At 39.9% G+C, this 18715-nt stretch overlaps 1 protein-coding gene across 7 annotated transcripts in view; it reads right to left on the bottom strand.

The window, feature by feature from the left end:
* PTPRM (protein tyrosine phosphatase receptor type M) overlaps window positions 1-18715 on the bottom strand; it is a 691775-nt gene that overhangs the window by 78814 nt on the left and 594246 nt on the right. For all 7 annotated transcript variants that reach the window (XM_016120972.2, XM_036229038.1, XM_016120973.2 and 4 more), the window contains 2 exons: window positions 18416-18503; window positions 2699-2775 (listed from right to left, as the gene is read on the bottom strand). In XM_016120972.2, coding sequence (XP_015976458.1) covers window positions 2699-2775; window positions 18416-18503 — 165 coding nt within the window. The remainder of the gene's footprint in view (window positions 1-2698; window positions 2776-18415; window positions 18504-18715) is intronic.

Raw genomic sequence — 18715 nt, forward strand, 5'->3', positions numbered from 1 at the left:
AGTCCTCATCCATACGACCTATCACCAGAATGAGCACAATTACTTGAAATACTTTCTTCTTTGGTTTCCAGGATATGACACTCTCTTGATTTTCTTCCTACCTACTTTCCTGGCTATCCCTCCTCATCTATTTGCTCATTCCTCTCCTTCACACCTTGATGTTAATGTTGGAATGCCCAGTTCTTGGTCTCTTTCCTCGATCTACACTTACTTCTTTGCTGATCTCAACCAGTCTCACGGCCTTTGGTACCATCTGTACATGGATGAGTCCTGCAAACTTACTTTCAGTCCGAGCCTTTCCTTGAAATCCTAATGTGATATCAATTGTCACTTGGTGTCCACTTGGATGTCCAATACATATTTAAAGTTTAATATATCTAAAACTGACCTTGTTTCTTTCCTACCTCCCATCTCAGTCTGCTCCACCCACAGTCTTCTCAGATAATGGCGACTCCATCTTTTGATGGCATCCTGACCCTTCTCTTCTTCCTACACTCCATAGCCGATCTGTCAACAAATTCTTTGTCTCCACCTTCAGCATAAATTCAGGATTCTACCATTTCTCACCCTCTGTTGCCACTACTTGGCCAAGCCATCATCATCTCTGATTGCATCCACAGCCATTCTACTCTTGCCCACCTACAGTCTGTTCTCTCAGCTGCCAAATCATGTCACTTCTCTGTTCAAATCCCTCTAATGACTACTCATCTCACAGTAAAAGCCAAAGTCCTTACGGCTGTTTCCATTACCTAGCCCCACAACATCTCTCATCTCGTCACCTATGGCTCTCTTTGAACTTCACAGCACTCCAACAATATGTGCCTGCTTGTTTTTCTTCAAATTCACTAGGCATCTTCCATAGCAAGGCCTTTTCACGAATTTTCTCAGCCCGGATATCTACATGGTTCAGTCCCTCATCTTTGCTCAAATGTTACCTTCTCAGTGGAGCTGACTCCAGCCACTCTATTCAAAATTGCAATCCATCTCTGAATCTTGTCTCCTTATTCTCACTTTATGGCTTTCATTTTCCATAGCACATACTACTATCTAAAATACCACACAGAATTAACTCACTTATTTCACTTATTATCCTTTTCTCTTGATTAGATCATCAGCTCCATTAAGTCAGAGGTTTGCTTTTTGTTTTGGTACGAATTGTTCATAGTTATAACTCCAGTACGTAGAAAAGTAATTGATATGCAATAGGTGCTCAATAAAATTTTACTGAATAAGTGAATTAAGGGGATACTGACTTTTTTCTCTGTTAAGTTAAAACTAATTAATCTGGTAAACGCAAAATTAAACTACTTTTATGTTCTGTACTCTGTATCTCCATCCACTCATTCTTTAAAGCTTAATTCAAATGACCTCTTCTAATCCCTAATCTGATTGCATTTACTTCTTCAGCCAGGTACAAGGAGGGAATTAGTAAGTGCTTATAATATTTCAGACATGTGCTGAGTACAGAGAATATAAAGATGAGTAGGACACTGTCCCTATGCTCAAGGACCCAGTAGGACCCAGCATGAAGAAGTTTCTCTCAAGGAAAGGTGTGTTATAGGGAAGAAGTTTCTTACTTCAGCTTCTTGGGGAGAAGGTAACAGGACTTTGACACCTCTAAGTACTCTTGTAACATTTGCTGAACAGAGGAATAAGTGTAATGCACTTTAGGAAGAAACTCTGTTTTACTAAAAAAAAAAAAAAATCTAACTTAGGTTGAGTATATATTTGGCCATTATCAAAATGGTGTAAAGGTCTTCAATTGAGGAATGAGATATGAATTATTTTTCAAATAATCATCCCCCAGCCCTCACCTTCAAATCTATAACCAAACTGTCAACCCTTTCCTAGTAGCACTAAAAATAACCATCTTATAATTATTTACAGACAACTCTTAGAGATTGTGATGCTAGTAATTTTGGTATCATCTGAATAATACTCAACCAAGAATAAAAAAATCATACATATGTACAAAACCTGTCCATGGAAGCACTGACAGACTAAGAAATAGTGTGACGGCAAGCAAAGGATGTCTTGGAAACTGCAAGGGGCTGAAATCTGTTTAATGTAAACTGGGGCCTTGGAGGTAATGGCAACATTCCCTTGATTTTCAGTCTACTTTTGATTTTCATTCATTCTTTCAACTGAAAACATGCTGCCTCCTAAAGAATTTATTCTAATGTAAGACATTAAGTTAACATGATGCAGAATGAACAAAGAAGCAGTCCTCAATAATTAAACGGCCTACATATTTAATGACACGTCTTGCGTGCATTAGGAGTCCTGGTTAACAGCTGCAGACAACTTTGAAGGCAACTTAAAAGTGCAATGATGACAAGAGATGGCAAATCATCGAATTAGGAATTAGAGAGTTTTGTTCTATTAATATGCAAACAGATTTTTTTTTAAAGTGTTGAATAATCCAAGTTGTTGACAAAAAATGGAAATAACGTGTTCTGGGTCCACATAAGCATGGACGACAAAAAAGGCAGAGTGTTTCAGAGGAGTTACCAGCAAATAGGCCGACTTGAGGAAGGGCTCGGCTGTACCCTCATGGTAAAGCTCTGTAGTGTGTGGGGCAACCTTAATGCGTTTGCTTCTGGAGCTGAACCAACACGTGTCCACCAGCCTTTCAGCAGAAACGCCATGTGGTATGTGTCAGAACGGTTGGGCTTACTGACAGTTTCAAGGTACGTACATCGATATAATTTCCATTGATATAGTCTGAGTTGGTGTCCCCTTCTATGGTCTGCAGCCTCACCCGGGAGTGGTCATCTGCAGAGGAAAAGGAAAAGAAAACAACGACTAACAAAAGCGATCCTTTGAGCTGTTCAGAGCTCCAGAACACAAGCACATTACATTGAGGTCACCCGCATCCATTTTAACGATAAATAAAGGATTAAAGACTACACTTTCCACACTTCTTATTTTGCTATTAAGATGGGGAAGGATTTATAATTCTTTGCATTTCACAGTAAATCCCATTAACTTATTCTTTGATCAGTCACAGATGTGCAGTGTTGGCAGAGGTTTGAAACTTCCACACAAGAGTTTTGTGAATCACAAAAGAATTATTTCTTGGATTGGAAGTTTAGCAACTTCACTAAATCACATACAAGCCCTGAGATTTTGAAGGTTTCCCATGACATCCACCTTGACAAATGATTGTTATAAATCACAGCCCAGCCTTCTGAGAGGTGTGGATGTGGTTCTAACCTCATAGTTTGTGAGTTATCTAAGCCTTCCCTCTGCACCTGAGGGCATTCAGTGGGGGCAGAGGTGCGGGTAGTGTCGAGCAAAGCTGTCCCCTATCAGTCATGTGACTACATGCTGCTCAATGATACCAGCAAGTCTTAGCAACAAATCTGTAGGAGGAGACAAGAGCATCTGCCTCAAACCAGGCTATTTTAAGGATTAAATGAAAACAGATTGCCAAACGCAATGTCCAACACCCAGCAAGTAATATACATGGGTCGCAATTGTGGTATTAATAACCTATATTTTAATTTTTTTCTGAATAAAAATTTTTCTCCATAAATACCATTGAGACTTCTCAATTATTTCCTTGAAAAATCTATATTTTAAGAAGGAAAGTTCAAAAACTCCTGTAAGGGTAAGGTTTTGTTTGGCTCACTGTTCTGACTCCTGACCCCTAGATTAATGCCTGGAACATAGTTGGTTTCCCCCCAAATATTTTTTAGATGAATAAAGAGGTAACCTTTTGCTTTTACAAAAAAATATGTGCTTTAAAAATTATTTCCCTGAATTAATTAATTAATTAATTAATTATCCTTCCAATGGAAGCTTACATTCAAACCCATTATTTAGAAGAGATAAAAGCCAGCTGCTCTGAATAGGTAGCACTTAAAGTTTCTGAGAGGTGGCATGAGAGAAACCGCAAAACTTTACTTCCAACGGTGCTGTGGGAGGTCCTGGCTCTACACTGATACATCTCCTCAACATTTCCTTTGGGTTAATGGGTGAGAAATGAGTCCCCAGTTTGAGGCAAGAGCCAGGAGAACTGCAGGTGACTGACTATTTTCTCCACAATCACTGGAGGAAGTGTTGGTTTGGACCTGTTCCTTGGCTTGACATGCTAATGAGTGAAAGTCAACATTTCATATTGATCCCTCGAATTCAATCGCTGTGGATAAATATTCTGTTTGTTTTCAAAAGTGTAGGTAGAAGGAAATTGTGTCAAATTTCCAACCTTCCTTAATTGATGAGACTTTTCATTTCAGTTCATATTATTTCACATCAGTGCCTTACAATTAATTGGGGCTCAATAAATTTATCTGGAATATGGTAACAAAGTGGGCCAGAAAAGAAGAAAAACCTAGAGGAAGCTACATCTTCCTGCCCTTCTCAAAAGATAATATGGGTAGTGCTTATGTGTGTGAGCTCTGGGGTCAGGTGTGCAGGTTAGAATCCTCTGCCTGTGATTCCGGGTGAGTTGTTTAATCTCTCTGTGCTTTAGTGTTCTTATCTATAAGATAGGGATTGACAGTGCCTACCTCATGAAATTATTGTAAGAATTAAAGTAAAACACAAAAAGAGATTAGATATAAGCCCAGTGTACAGTAAGTGATAGTTATTGCTATTGTCATATGCTATGTAGTAGATACCCACATCTTTCTTCTCACTCACTATCTTTACAGTTGATGCCCAAACAGACAACAGCAGCCCAGGAATGGACTTCATTTGCAGTCAGAATTCTTCCTCGTGGTGACTTGTTTAAGAACTAGTTTCCTAGAATACATTTTGCTTAAAACCTGAGGCTCCCCATCCACAGTTTGCTCATGCTATGGGGGAGGTGAGTCACTGAGGCGTAGGATATGTGTGGATTGTCATGGCATTTGTTAGGAAAGTCAGTGCACACACACAGCTATTTCTGAGTGGAGCTATAAACAATTTTGCTGGTAAAGCCACTTGAGCCTCCTGAATGAAGGATGCTACAATAGAACTGAGTCATGGCTATTCTACACACATCGGGCTTTTTGTCAGCTCCTCTGGAGGGAGATTAGGTTTACCTCCCTGTACTCTTGACTTTCCCTGGGCAATTTTTTAAAAGGCAGGCACTACATTAGGGCCTCTCAATCTGTAGAAGCAGAGCTGTTTTAGGATCTATTGCACCTTCTTGTCAGAATCCCCCGTTTCATAGTTTATTTCTCTTAGACCCTCAGGATAAATGCTGCCCATTCCCCATGATTTACCACCCGCGGGTTTCCCAAATTGTTCAGGAATGTTCTCGTTAGGGACTTCAATCTCTGACAAGACAGCAATCTCATCTCTTGTAAACAGAGCCTTTGCAACAGTGTTTCCCCATCAGCTCCTGCTGTTCGGTCGGTCACCCCCTCAAATTTTTACCGCGGCCGCTGCTTTTCCAAATTTAATTGGTTCACTTCCCTCATGATGGAGCAAGACACATGCACAGCATATTTCCTGAGCAGCCTGAGATTGTTTTATTTCCCTTAATATACATGGCAAAATCTTTATTTTAGAGTAGATTTTACTAGATTATAACCTCATATGGTCAGAGACCACATGGTATCCATTCGGAATACCCTGAAAAGCACCTTTCACCAAGGCACAGCATCCGACCCCGGGGGCTCCACTCTCAGCACAGCCTGTGCTGCCACAGGCATCGGTCCTGCCTAACACACAGCAAGTGGTAGTGTTTAACTCTTCACACATAAACATGGTGTTGTGGGAGTCACTGTCTCAGTGGAGGCATGGCGAGCTGTGATCAGTGAGGTTCATGGGGCTTTCCAGGGTGCTGGCAACAGTCCTGTTGTGGACTTGGTTAGCGGTTTTATGAGTGTTTGCTTTATAACAATCTATTAAACCGTACATGGATGTTTTAGACCCTCTCTGCACCTATAAACTATCAAGAAATAAAAAAGCTCACCCTGAGGTTATTATGCTAAGTGAAGTAAGTCAGACATTTCTCAGTGCCAGGGTTGAAAGGACAAGTACTGTGTGATCCCTTACATGAAGCATCTAGAGTAATCAGATTCACAGAAACGGAAGGCAGAATGGTGGGTGCCAAGGGCTGGGAGGAGGGGCATAGTGAGTTGTTGTTTAACAGGGCACATAGTTTCAGTTTGGGAAGATGAAAAAGTTCTGGTGATGGATGGTGGTGACGGCTGCACAATGATGTCAATGGATTTAGTGCCACTGAACTGTACACCTAAAAATGTTAAGATGGTAAGTTTTCTGTTATATGTATTTTATCACAATTGAAAAAATGAGTCTAGTTTCTCCACCCTTCCCTTGTAGAATACCTCTTTGTGTTCCACCCTAACCCCAGATATCCTAAGAAGCAGCACTTTCAAAGGTGAGAGGGGCATCTCATGACCGGGCAGTCTGAGAGCCCCTGTGAGTGCCTCTGCTGGGCGGGACTGGTTCCCTTTCCCTGATAGTGACCCTAGAGCTTGTCATTAGAGGACAACTATCTTACATTATTAACGTGTCCTTAGTAGATATGTTTAAATAAGAGTTATTGAAATGAGATTTATGAAGTGCTTTTTTCTTTCAGTAATAAAATAAATGTGAGTATTGATAAGTTAATGTTTCTAAAGGCAGGAAAATAGATATTTTAGTGGTGCCAGTGGGGTAAATCTTTTGGAGGAGGAGTCAGCTTGGAGGAGAACACAGGAACATGAGTTTTGCCCATGGAAGGTGGCTGATCATCACATGACTGCCCTTCTTGGCACAATGGGTCAGCACTTATCAAGTTAATCCTCTGCCTTCTGGCAGGCTGATGTGAAAACCATCCTTCCTAAACAGCAATACAGTAAATAAGAAAGTGTCACCATCAACCCACACTGAGTCTGTGAAAGTGAAAGGGAAAGAGGTGAGATGATGTGCCCCTCCAGCCAAAAGCGCTTTCTCTGAACTGCTGCTTGGATATCTGAGGGTACCCTGGTGACAAAATGGGGAAATCGAACCCTTAGTTGCCTAGAAAAATAATAAATATAGACTATTGGGGTAAGTAAATCAGCATATGGAGGCTCATTGCCATGTTTTCATAAACTCTCATTCACCTTGAGTCAGATGCCAATTAGGAAGACTAATACATGTCATTCTTTTAGGAAAACTTGATTCCTTTTCTGGGGGTACTCTTGAAGTTAACTAGTATCAAATGATTATGAAGAAATGCCAGAGGACATTTCTGGCATGTGGCAAATGGAAGTCACTCAGGGAAAGGATTCACAGAAATGCCAATTGCCCACGGGCTGAGTCCTGTCCATCCCACTTTGCCTTGGAGGCCAACCAGATGAGAGAGGGTCATTCTCAGTGCCAGAGTTGAAAGGAGGAAGAAGTTGAGAGAACTCAACTGTTTAGGCATACAAATTTGGGAAATCCAATGGGATTTCTCACTAACAATAGATCATTTATTGACCATGAAAGCCAAAGGGTCAAGACTATAAGGACCCGGTTTTTCTGGGAGACACAGCCTGGTCATGTTGAGAGAATTCGAGCTTTAGAGTAATGTACCACCATCTCTATTTCTCTCTAAGTATGAGAGTTTTTTTCTTGGTTATCCCAGAGACATTTCATGTTGATATTGTGTAGTAAATGAAAATATTAGGGCTTTGGTGTCTCAAAGCCACTGATTTGGATGTTAGTTCTACTGCTCCCACAAATTGTGGGCTCAGACAAACTCTGAATCTTGCTGAGGTTCATCTGTAAAAGGGAGGGGGTAACAACGGCCACCTTTCCAGGAGTGTTAGTAAGACCAGGTGAGATAATACATGTCAAGTGCCTAGAACACAGGACAGGCAGTTCCTATTACAAAGAAACACCTTCTCGTGTGAGTAAAAGCAACATCTCCTTGTTGAAGTTTAGCAGTTCAAACCACAAAGAGCCTGGAAAGCTTGCTTGGGGAATAGCAGAGAAGGGTAGAACTGAAAACTCTAAGCAGCCATTCATGGTGAAGACGTCTCTGAGCTAGTTTTAAAGAGGAAATAGGAAAAAGATTTGGAAATAGGCTGAATAATCCTCAATAGCTCCTATACCTGAATCCAGTGGCATTTATTCAAAAACTTTTTTTTGTCCCTGTTTCTGTACAGTATAGCACAGAGGTTAAGATCACAAGCACTGAAGTCAGAATTCCTGGGTTCAAGTCTCAACTCTGTCACTTTTCAGTGTGTGACTTTGGATAAATTATTTAACCTCCTTGTGCTTCAGTTTCTTCAAGTGTAAAATGGAAATAAAAGTCATGCCTACCTGTAAAGTTTTTGTGAGGATTAAGTGAGTTAATATTACTAATGCATTGGTAGGTGTCTGCTACATGGTAAGAACTAAGTAAAAGTGAGTTGTCACTTGTATCATTATTACCAACGATTCTATTCAAGACCTGATAATTTTTCATGACAATTTCATTATTGCCTCCAGACTCTTCTCTCTCTAGTGAATCCATGCTGAAAGTTGCTTTTCTAAAACACAATTTATTCTATCCCCACCTAGTTTAAACCATTCAAGGATATCAACAGTGATCTTATAAAACAAGGGAATATGATACACTCATTAAAAAGGATTACTGTACCTTTAATTTCTTCACCTGGAAAATATCTCTGTGATACACTACGGAGTGAAGTAGAGCAGTATATCTCTCATTAGAATCTATTTATATGAAATAATCTATGTATTTGCATGTGTGTGTACGAACATGTGGTGGGATAACTACAAAGATGGGGTTTCTGTTGAGTGGTAAAATTTGGAGGGCTATTTACTTTCATCTTTATGATTTTGTGTACTACTTCAATTGTATATACAGTTTATACTGTTGTTATCATCAGAAAGAAAACAATAAGGCTATCTTTATTTTTTAAAAAATAAAGCCAACAACTTCAAGGCATAGAACGAAAAGATTTGAAGGAAGCAGAAAAAAATGTTAGCAAGGTTGGTTGGTGAGGTTCTGGGCAATTTTTCCTAACTTTTCATTACTGCATAATTTTTTTTAATGTGTATGAAATGCTTTCATAATTGGAGAAAAAAGAAACCTATTTTGCCATGGATGACTGGAATATGATCAAAAGCCAATTAATGTTTATAATCTAATCACAATTCAATGTTACTCCATCAAGAAAGGTAACAAACTGACATTTTGAGAAACTCAATATTCATAAGGACCTTGTTGCCATTCTTCTCATTTCTTTCAAAAAAAAAGCCTACATGAAATAGGTGAAAAATAATATTTTTGGGGTTAGAAACAGGCACATAAAGACCTGGCATAAAGTACAACAAACCTTTTCTTGCTGCTGAAAAATTATGCTCTGCTGGTGCTTCCCCCCTATATGTACATGTGTGCATGCATGCATGTACTCATGTGTGTGCATGTTTATACTTATGAATGTGTACACATGCATGTGTATTTATGAATGCATATGCATGTATCCATGTGTGTATTTATAAGTGCACATGCATGTATGTATTTATGCATGTGTGTATGTGTTCATGCATACCTGCATTCATACTCAGAGGTGAGTGTTTAGAGATTTAAGCAGGTATCTATGTTCTAAGTCCCTAAAGCGTGTTACTTATGTTCTTTTCATCAAGTAACATTATGTTTAAAATACCACTAAGTAGCTCATAAGCTTTTCTTACTACCAGCAACCTCATCCCTAATTCTGAGTTCCCCTCCTAATCTGGTCCCTTTCCAGGGTTACCCATCTGAGTAAATGGACCATCCCTCCATCTGTCCCTCCCTCTAACTATCCATCCACCTTCCCACCCGTCCATCCTCCTGCAAGTCAGAAACACTGGAGTTGCCTCTCACTCTTGACTTCCCTACTCCACATTCTATCTATTCAGTTTGATGCAACTGTCTCTTGCATCCATCTACTTCTCTTCTTTGTAGTCTGCATTATCATTGCTTCTCACCTGGGCTACTGAAACAATCTCTTAACTAGCATCCTCTTCCAATGAATTTTTCAACCCAGTTTTAAATTTTCAAAGGCAAATTTAATTAACAACCCTCACCCCCTCTCCTCAAAAGCCCTTTAATAAAGACTAAAATCCTTAATCTTTTCTAGAAGACCCTGCGGGTCTGACTTCAACTTCTGTCCCTCTCTGGCCAAACTCTCACTCCCAGTCCTCCCAGAACCATCCATCTGGCCTTCCTTCAGTACCTCAAACTTAAGGGTTCCCTCTCGTGAAGGGTCTATTCACAACAGAAGGGTCTTCCATTTCATGTCCTCGGGGAAGACTTTCCACATCTCCTGAGTCAGCCCCCACACTATGGGGTTTTGCAGTACCATGTAGCTCTGATTTGTGGCCCTTAACTTTATTTCACTTATTTGTATAATCATTTAGTTCATTTCATTCTCTCCACCTAACCAGTTGCCTGAGAGTAGGGACCATGCCTGTTTTGGTTCACTGTGGTCACCCCGGTGTCTTCGCATTTCTCACTTGTCCACTTGGTCATGGTTACTCCAGTGACACACCTCCTTGCTGACCCCGACTCCATGCTGAAACAGGGCCACCTTCTCCCCTCCCCCGGGGCCTCTGCTGGACCCAGCTCCCTTTCTCACCTGTGTCAGGTCCTGATTGTATCTTATCCTCTCAGGGAGCCCTTCCTTGTCCACAATTTAAGAGCTGCAACTTTCGCCCCATCCACCTCCCTTCCCTGCTGTATTTTTTGTTTGTTACACACCTCACTTTCTAATATACACATTAAATAGTTTACTTAATGGTTGTTTCTCTGCTGGCCCCATTCACATGTTAAGTGCTATGTGGGCAAATAATTCTGTTTTGTTCCCTGCTTTCTCTCTAATACCTAAAATAGTATCTGGTATGTAATAGGCACCCAATACATATCTATTACAGAAGTTCCTTTAGTTTGGCATGGAGACTGGCATATGTCAGACCAAATACTTGTTTGTTGACTGGAACACAGAAAGTGGGGAGGGAGACTGGGAAGGTTCTGCAGACCCGGCTGTTACCTCCATTTCCCTGCCCCCAGAAAAGAGGACCCCTCCAGATCCAAAGGGTTGCCATTAGCTGGGAGATATGCTGTGTGTTAAGCTCAGAGTTAATTATAATTAGGAACTTCTAAGAGTGTCAGGAGGGTTATGTTTTGTGTGTGGTGGACTGAGTATTAGTTTATATTTGGAAAGGGCTAGCTCAGCAAATTTATAGTGTAAATAAAGAAAAAGTTTAACTTACTTAAGAGCAAAAGCCAATAAACAGTTTTTAAGCACCATTCAAAGCATTTTATATGCAAACACTGTTGCAAAACAATGAATGGGATCATTATGAGCACTTCTTATGTTCTCTGAAAAGCACTAACAGGAATCTCTAAGATATGTTGACTCAATCTCCCCATTGCTCATCCTAGTTAGTGGTGTTATTCCCAAGGCCTAGGTGAAACAGGCTTCCCAGTCAACGAAACCGTCATTCTACAATTACACACATTTTGATGAGTGGGGGGAGGGATGATGGTAACACTTTTCTCTATGCCTTTAAAGAAACAGCCAATATGGGTACATACATAAGCATGATTTAGCTAAGTACTTTTATTCTTTTTATTCCTCAAATCTCTCCAGAACTCTAACAGATTTATTTTCACTGCCATAGCTACAGACACACAGTCTCTGTGTGATGCTTCTCAGAGTGCTCCCAAGCGCTGCAGTGGCTCATCACACTCACCCAGGAGCTCACACCAGACGGGGGCCACTCCATAGTGAAACAACACTCAGCCTGTGAGGCCCAACATGAAGACGAGGCAAGGGCTGGCACCAGAAGTTCTGGTATTTAAGCCAACAGCACTGGTATTTCTGAAACCCATATGTGGTGTCAAACTCCACTGAGTGAGGTGGGGTGGATTAACAGTAGTAGCTAAGGATTTGGGTATCCTATTTTAAAAGCATTAATAATAGTTTGGCATGTTGTCCAAGTGATACGCCAACATAAAGCCTTTTACAGAATCATATAAATAACCATAGACAGCTCTAGAGGGATTTCAGAAAATAGAAACTTGAGGAAAAGAACCATTTGCAACAACAAGGATAAAGCTGGAAGGCATTATGCTAAGTGAAATAAGACAGACATAGAAAAAAAAAACTGCATGATCTCACATGTGAAATCTAAAAAAGTCAAACATGTAGAAGCAGAGAGCAGAACAGAGGCTACCAGGGTTGGGGAGGTGGGGGTATGGGGAGATGTTGGTCAAAGGGTACAAAGATGCAGTTGTGTGGGATTAAAATAAAGCTACAGATCTAATGTACAGCATGATGACTATGGCTAATAATATTGTACTGAATCTGGAAATACACTAACAGAGCAGATTTCAGGGGTTCTCACTACACACACAATTACAACTATGTGCAGAGAAGATATATTAATTAACTTGACTGTAGTAATCATTTCACTACATATACGTATGTCAAATCATCATGTTGTGCAATTTAAATATATACAACTTTTATTGTAAAAATAAAAAGTTGTATTTAAATATATACAACTTTTATTGTAAAAATACATGGAAAAAGAAAGAGAGCACAGGGGAAGCCTTCAGGATACCTCAGAAGCTGAGGGTCAGATTAGAGTCTGGATAGAGCAGCAGGGGCAGAGAGGCCTCTTTGTGACATTGTCTCTAGAAAGGCACAAAAATAATGTGATCTGATGAAGAAGCACTGAATGAGCCCAGGAGTGGTAGAATGGAGAGCAGGTGAGAGTTAGAAAATCAGCCCCGGAGATCAGGAATAAAGGTGACAGCCAGGCAAACTACCCTGAAATGGCGCCTAGAATTACAGCACGTTACGGGCTGGGTCTCTGTACAGACTTGCTGACAATAAGGGAGGAAGGTGGAACCTGCAATTACCTTCCAGTTTTGAACCTGACACTTCCAAATGCTGACTTTGTTTTCCATTTTAAATGACCTACCAAGTCCATTAAGCTGAAGAAGGATAAAGAATATTAAGGAGTAAGGAAGAAAAGATGTGATTTTTTTCCCCAGATAACAGTGATCAATGTTGTTTTTATGTGGCATTTCAGTTCATTTGCACAATAGGTGATGTTCTCAGGAAACTGTGACATTGAGAAAGTTCATGACTCATCCAAGGTCACTTGGCTAGTATGTGGTGGGGCAAAGACTCTAAACTGTATCTTCTGATTCCTAATCCTCTGTCCTTCTTTTTTTGCCAAAAAGGTCTTTCCTCATGAGTCTACAGCCTAGTCATCACTTTTTCTAGTATCTCATGTGCCTCTTAGTGTGGACTAGCCCATAGGTTGTAAGTTCATGGGGGCAGGAGGTAGATTTAAATCTTTTCTGTTGGATGCATAGACTATATCACATCTAGTGCCTACATATGGCATGATGAAATAATCTGTCCTAAGTACAGGGTCTTGAGAGATGAAGATGATCTTTGTGGAAGAAATGTATCCTGGGTAGTAGAAATGACAAGCTGTCGTGGCAGGATCTCTAAATTTACAGTCAGCAAACTACAGCCTGTGGGATGAATCCAGCCCATCACCTGACTTGAAAATAAAGTTTTATTGGAACGCAGACAGTCCATTCATTTATATATTTTCGATGGTTGCTTTTATGTTCAGCAGCAAGACTGAAGAGCTGAGCTGAGACTGGCAGGTCCACAAAGCCTAAAATATTTATTATTTAGCCTTTTACAGAAAAAGTTTGCCAAACCCTTCACTAGACTGTACTGCTTGGAGGGCAGTACTATATTATGTTTAATCATTGTTCTGCAAAAGTGCCTAGCAGTAAATGATAAGTAAATATTGGTGGAATAAAGGGATGAATTTTTTGATCTATTTAACCATGTACTCTTGGTCCAGCTGTGAGGGGAAATAAGGTAGAGGGATGAGATTCAACGTTTCTGTGGAAAACAGCTGCACACCCAGCCCCCAGAAGGACCAGGTTGAGGGAGTTGGAATGCCTGGGTGAGCTTGTAGACTTTTCATAGAAAGGAAGCAATCCACATCTGCCTGGAGGGGTGAAGCCTCTATCCAAGTCTATAAAAACAAACTTTTCTAAATAATTAAACTAAAAAATCATGTTAAGCCACAAAAGGGTAACTACCTATTCATGTGATCACAGGAAAGTCACTTTGTCTCTCCATGCCTCAACTTGAAAATGGGGACAGCACTTAGTAAAATTAATAGTTATATTTGCACAAATTTTAAATGTCTTCACGAAAAAGGCAGTATAAATTTTGATTACAATAAGATTGGGAGGTAGTTTAGGCTATACACTTCTCTCTTGTTAAGCTCCCCTTCCCACCCCATATTTGAACGTGCTGGCCGGTACCTCCAGTCAGCTGTCCTATAGTACAAGACCAGCAGGATGCAGCAGCTCTGTCAACTGCACCCTCCCCCATATCCTGCTCATTATTAAATAGCCTCTGACATCCTGTTCCCCTTGGCATCAGTTCTGAGATAGGTGACAATGAGTGATAATAGGTTTACAACTAATACATAAATTAGATGATGACCTCAATATCTTTCTTACAGATGTGAAGCCATCGAAAAATAACTTCTGCAGAGGGCCCCTAACTTCTGGCAGCTCTCAGATTTCTGTACAATGGGACACAAGGGTCAGCCGGGAGACTCGAGGACTTAGCTCGAAGCTACCTTTCAATGGCAAGTATAGTTTTTACTTAGTTTGTATATTTATTTGGTGTAGTCTGAGAAGATAAAAGATGAGGAGTGAGGGGGAAAAAGTCTTCTTAAGTTGCTTCTTGTCATTGATGCTGGCCTGTGCAGACTATGCAATGGCAATGGCAAAAACTTCAGGCATGGTGGCAAGCCGGTGGGGACCAACTATTAGTGATTATAAAAGTTGCTCCTGGGTTGGAATTCTGCCTCCACATCTTATTAACTGTGTAACCCTTTTACCTTCTTTATGCCTCAATTTCCTCACTTGTAAAATAAATATAACAATATTATCTATTTCATGGCTACAGGGAATGAGTTAATATGTGTAATGTACTTAGAGTGGTATTTAGCATATAGTAAGTGCTCAGAAAGTGCTAGCTTTTATTATTGTTTTCATTAATCATTCAAAAATATTTCTCAAGTGTTTACCAAGGGCAGGCATTAAACTATGCATTGAGAAGTAGCAGACTCAATGCTATATTGAACAAAGGCCAGCTGGATCTCTGAGCATACCCCACTGATAATAACTTAGGCTAAGCTCGAGGCTCAACATTCCCTTGCACTTGATTTGTATGGGAGGGAGTCCCCAGGGCACTGCTGGGAATTCCCCATCTTGCCTCCATGAGTGTGTTCCTGAAGCAACTTCTGAGAAGGATCCTGTAAGCCAGCAGTCCCCAACCTTTTTGGCACTGGAGACTGGTGTTTCTATGAGAATCTAATGCCTGATGATCTGATGTGGAGCTGAGATGGTGATGCTGGCGCTGGGGAGTGGCTGCAAATACAGATGAAGCCTCCTGTTGTGTGGCCCAGTTCTAACAGCCATGGACCACTACTGGTCCATGTCCTGGGGTTGGGAAACCCAGAAATTCCATTTCTGGGTATCTATCCAAAAAAAAAAAAAAAGAAAACAATCATTTGAAAAAAATGATTATAAAAAATCTGGATTCTCTTAACAGTGCAAAGTATCAGTGAGCTCCCAGAGAATATGAAGGAACTTGGAACAATCTATATTGATTGATTAGCTATTTCTTCCCATGACCACTCTATGGCAAGAAATACCGTTTTTCTTTTCTGAGCCTCTACAGCACTATATACACGGCTCCAACATGGCACTGTGTTGTCATGCTGGACTAGAGTCGTCATGCTTGACTAGAATCACAGTGCTCTTATTGCCTAGTCTACTCTGTTTTGGGCATAGCGATATCATCTCCATCACCCTGGAACCTTCAGTATAGGCCAGTGTCTGGTGTTCCATAAGTGTTGACTGAATTGATGGGAGCATCTTCTATCTAAAAAGGACTCACATGACTGAACGAAGCACTAAGTAAATGAATGAACAAAACACTTGAAGCTAGTATCTGTCTCCCACAATACCAGTGGTTTGGCTTTATGACTGGCCAGAAGGAAAAAGGGGCATGGCTCATGCTCAATCAGGAAGGTTCATAATATATATAGATTCCTTCTTTTAAAAAAGAAAACATACTGTAGATCTTCGCTGTCCAACTTGGGGGCCACTAGTCTCACGTACTATTTAAATTCAAAATAATTAAAATTAAATACAATGTAAAACTTAGTTCCTACCGCAAAAAAACTAAAAATAGAACTACCTTATTATCCAGCAATTCCATTTCTGGGTATCTATCCAAAAAAAAAAAAAGGAAAATAATCATTTGAAAAGACATGTGCACTCCTATGTTCATTGTAGCATTATTTATAATAGACAAGATAAAAAAGCAACCTAGGCGTCCATTGACAGGTGAACGGATAAAGAAGATGTAGCACATATACAGAATGGAATATTCCTCAGCCATAAAAGGAATGAAATCTTGCCATTTGTGACAGCATGGATGGAACTAGAGGGTATTATGCTAAGTGAAATAAGTCATACAGAGAAGGACAAATAATATATGATTTCACTTATGTGTGGAATCTAAAAAAAAACAAAACAAAAAAGAAATGAACAAAGACTCAAACAGAGAACATACTGATGGTTGCCAGATGGGAGGAGGGTGAGGGGTTGGTTAAAAAGGTGATGGGGATTAAGAGATACAAACTTCCAGTTATAAAATAAATGTCACAGGGATGCAATGTACAGCATAGGGAATATAGTCAGTAGTACCAGAATAACTGTAAGGTGATGGATGATTACCAGATTTATCAGAGTGATCACTTTGTAAGTCATATGAATGTTGAATACCTATGTTGTATACCTGACTCTCGTATGTCAACTATAGTTTAATAACAAAAATAATTTTAAAAACTATGGTACAATTATACCAGAGAATATTACTCAGTAATAAAAAGAAATGAACTATTCATATGTACAACAACCTGGATGAATCTCTAGAGAATTTCGCTGAGTAAAAAATAGCCAATCCCAGAAAGTTACATAATGTATAATTTATAAAGCATGCTTAAAATGACACAATTACAGAAATGAAGAAGAGATTAGTGGATGCTAGGGGTGAAGGAGGGGGAAGTGGGTGTGGCTATAAAAGAGCAATATGAGGGATTCTTGTGGCGATGTCAATGCACTGTATCTTGACCGTACAAAGGGTAATATCCTGGTTATAAAGTATATACTATATACTATAGTTTTGCAAGATGTTACTGTTGGGAGAAAATGAGTAAAGTGCTCACAACATCTCTATTATTTCTACAACTATGTGTGGCTCTGCAATCATCTCAAAATAAAAAGTTCAATTAAAAAAGAAACAAAAACAAGATTCAGTTCCTTAGTTGCACCAGTCACATTTCAAGTGCTCACACGGTGAGTGGCTACTGCGTCTGAGCGGAGACACGGGCCACATCTACAATTATTGAGAATCCTATTGGGCAGTGCTGCTAGAGAATCTCCACTTCCCTACTCAGGCAAATAAAATTTAACTGCACTTTCACAATCAATAAAGCTAACATATTGCTCCCCTGGACTAGCCAAACCTTTCAAGTTTGTTCTTTTGTAAGTAATAAGACATGCTGAGCTAGATGCTCTTCAGGTCTATTCCAGTATTTTGTTGTTGTTGTTTTACTTTACATATATTCAGAAACAGTATTAATTCTGTTAATACCTTGTCTGTACCCGGAGCAGTGTGTATGACTGAGAGCAGTTTAATGCAGGGTATGGATGGCTTCAGCCCTGGGAGCAGGAGGCTCATCAATCTACCATGCGTCTCAGCATCGTTACAGGACATTAATGAGGTTGGGCTCAATTTAAAAACCGTCCACGGCATTATGGATTGGTAACATTTAGTTCCACAGGAACTGGGAATTTCTGAGATATAATCCTAGCTCTTTTGCTAATGAGTGTTGTGATATGGGGACTATCATTTAACTTCTGAGTTTCAGTTTCCTGTCCTTAAAATGGGGCTATTACTGACCTACCTAACCCAAGCGTCCAGAGGATTAATGAGTTAATGTTTTCAGAGAGCTCTGCGCTCTGTGCATTAAAGCGTGCTGCGCATCGTTATTTCTACTCATTCCCATGTAGCAGTTGGGAAACATTAGACTATTATGTTTGCTCCTTCTAAAATGCTTTTTCTTTCTCAGCATTTTAACATTACCTATGTTACTCAAACCTTAAATCTAAAAGTAAAACTAGCCCACAGCAAGACACATTGACGGAGTAGGGGCATTTTGGTAGTTTTTCCTTCCTTTAATACGAACATGACACTAGCTTTTCCAGCAGGATGAAGGCAGTAATTGCACTGTAAATTCTCACTGCATGAGGCTAGTGGTCAATCTTAGCAGATGCAAAAAGAAAGTTATACCACAGTACAATTACACTGTCAACGCTTACATGCAATGATATTCCCGTATCTGTTCTTCATTCTGTTCTCATCTTTCTTGGCAGAGTCCCATGGTGCAGACTGCCCTTCAAAGAAGCTCTGGAAGAAAGAGAAGAGTGACACTGAGAATTACAATTTGGTGCAGTAAACAAAGGATCTTAATGATGGAGGATGTTCTCAAAAAATGTACAGTGAGGGTCAAGAGGAAAAAGAATGTTCACAGGAATGTGATAATGGATTATTAAAGTACTTTATATCTTAAACATTTCATTTAGCTTTTTGTTTTCCTTTAGTTAATATGCTACAAACAC

The sequence above is a fragment of the Rousettus aegyptiacus genome, unplaced genomic scaffold, assembly GCF_014176215.1.
Source record: "Rousettus aegyptiacus isolate mRouAeg1 unplaced genomic scaffold, mRouAeg1.p scaffold_m13_p_12, whole genome shotgun sequence".
In the NCBI taxonomy this organism is placed as follows: domain Eukaryota; kingdom Metazoa; phylum Chordata; class Mammalia; order Chiroptera; family Pteropodidae; genus Rousettus; species Rousettus aegyptiacus.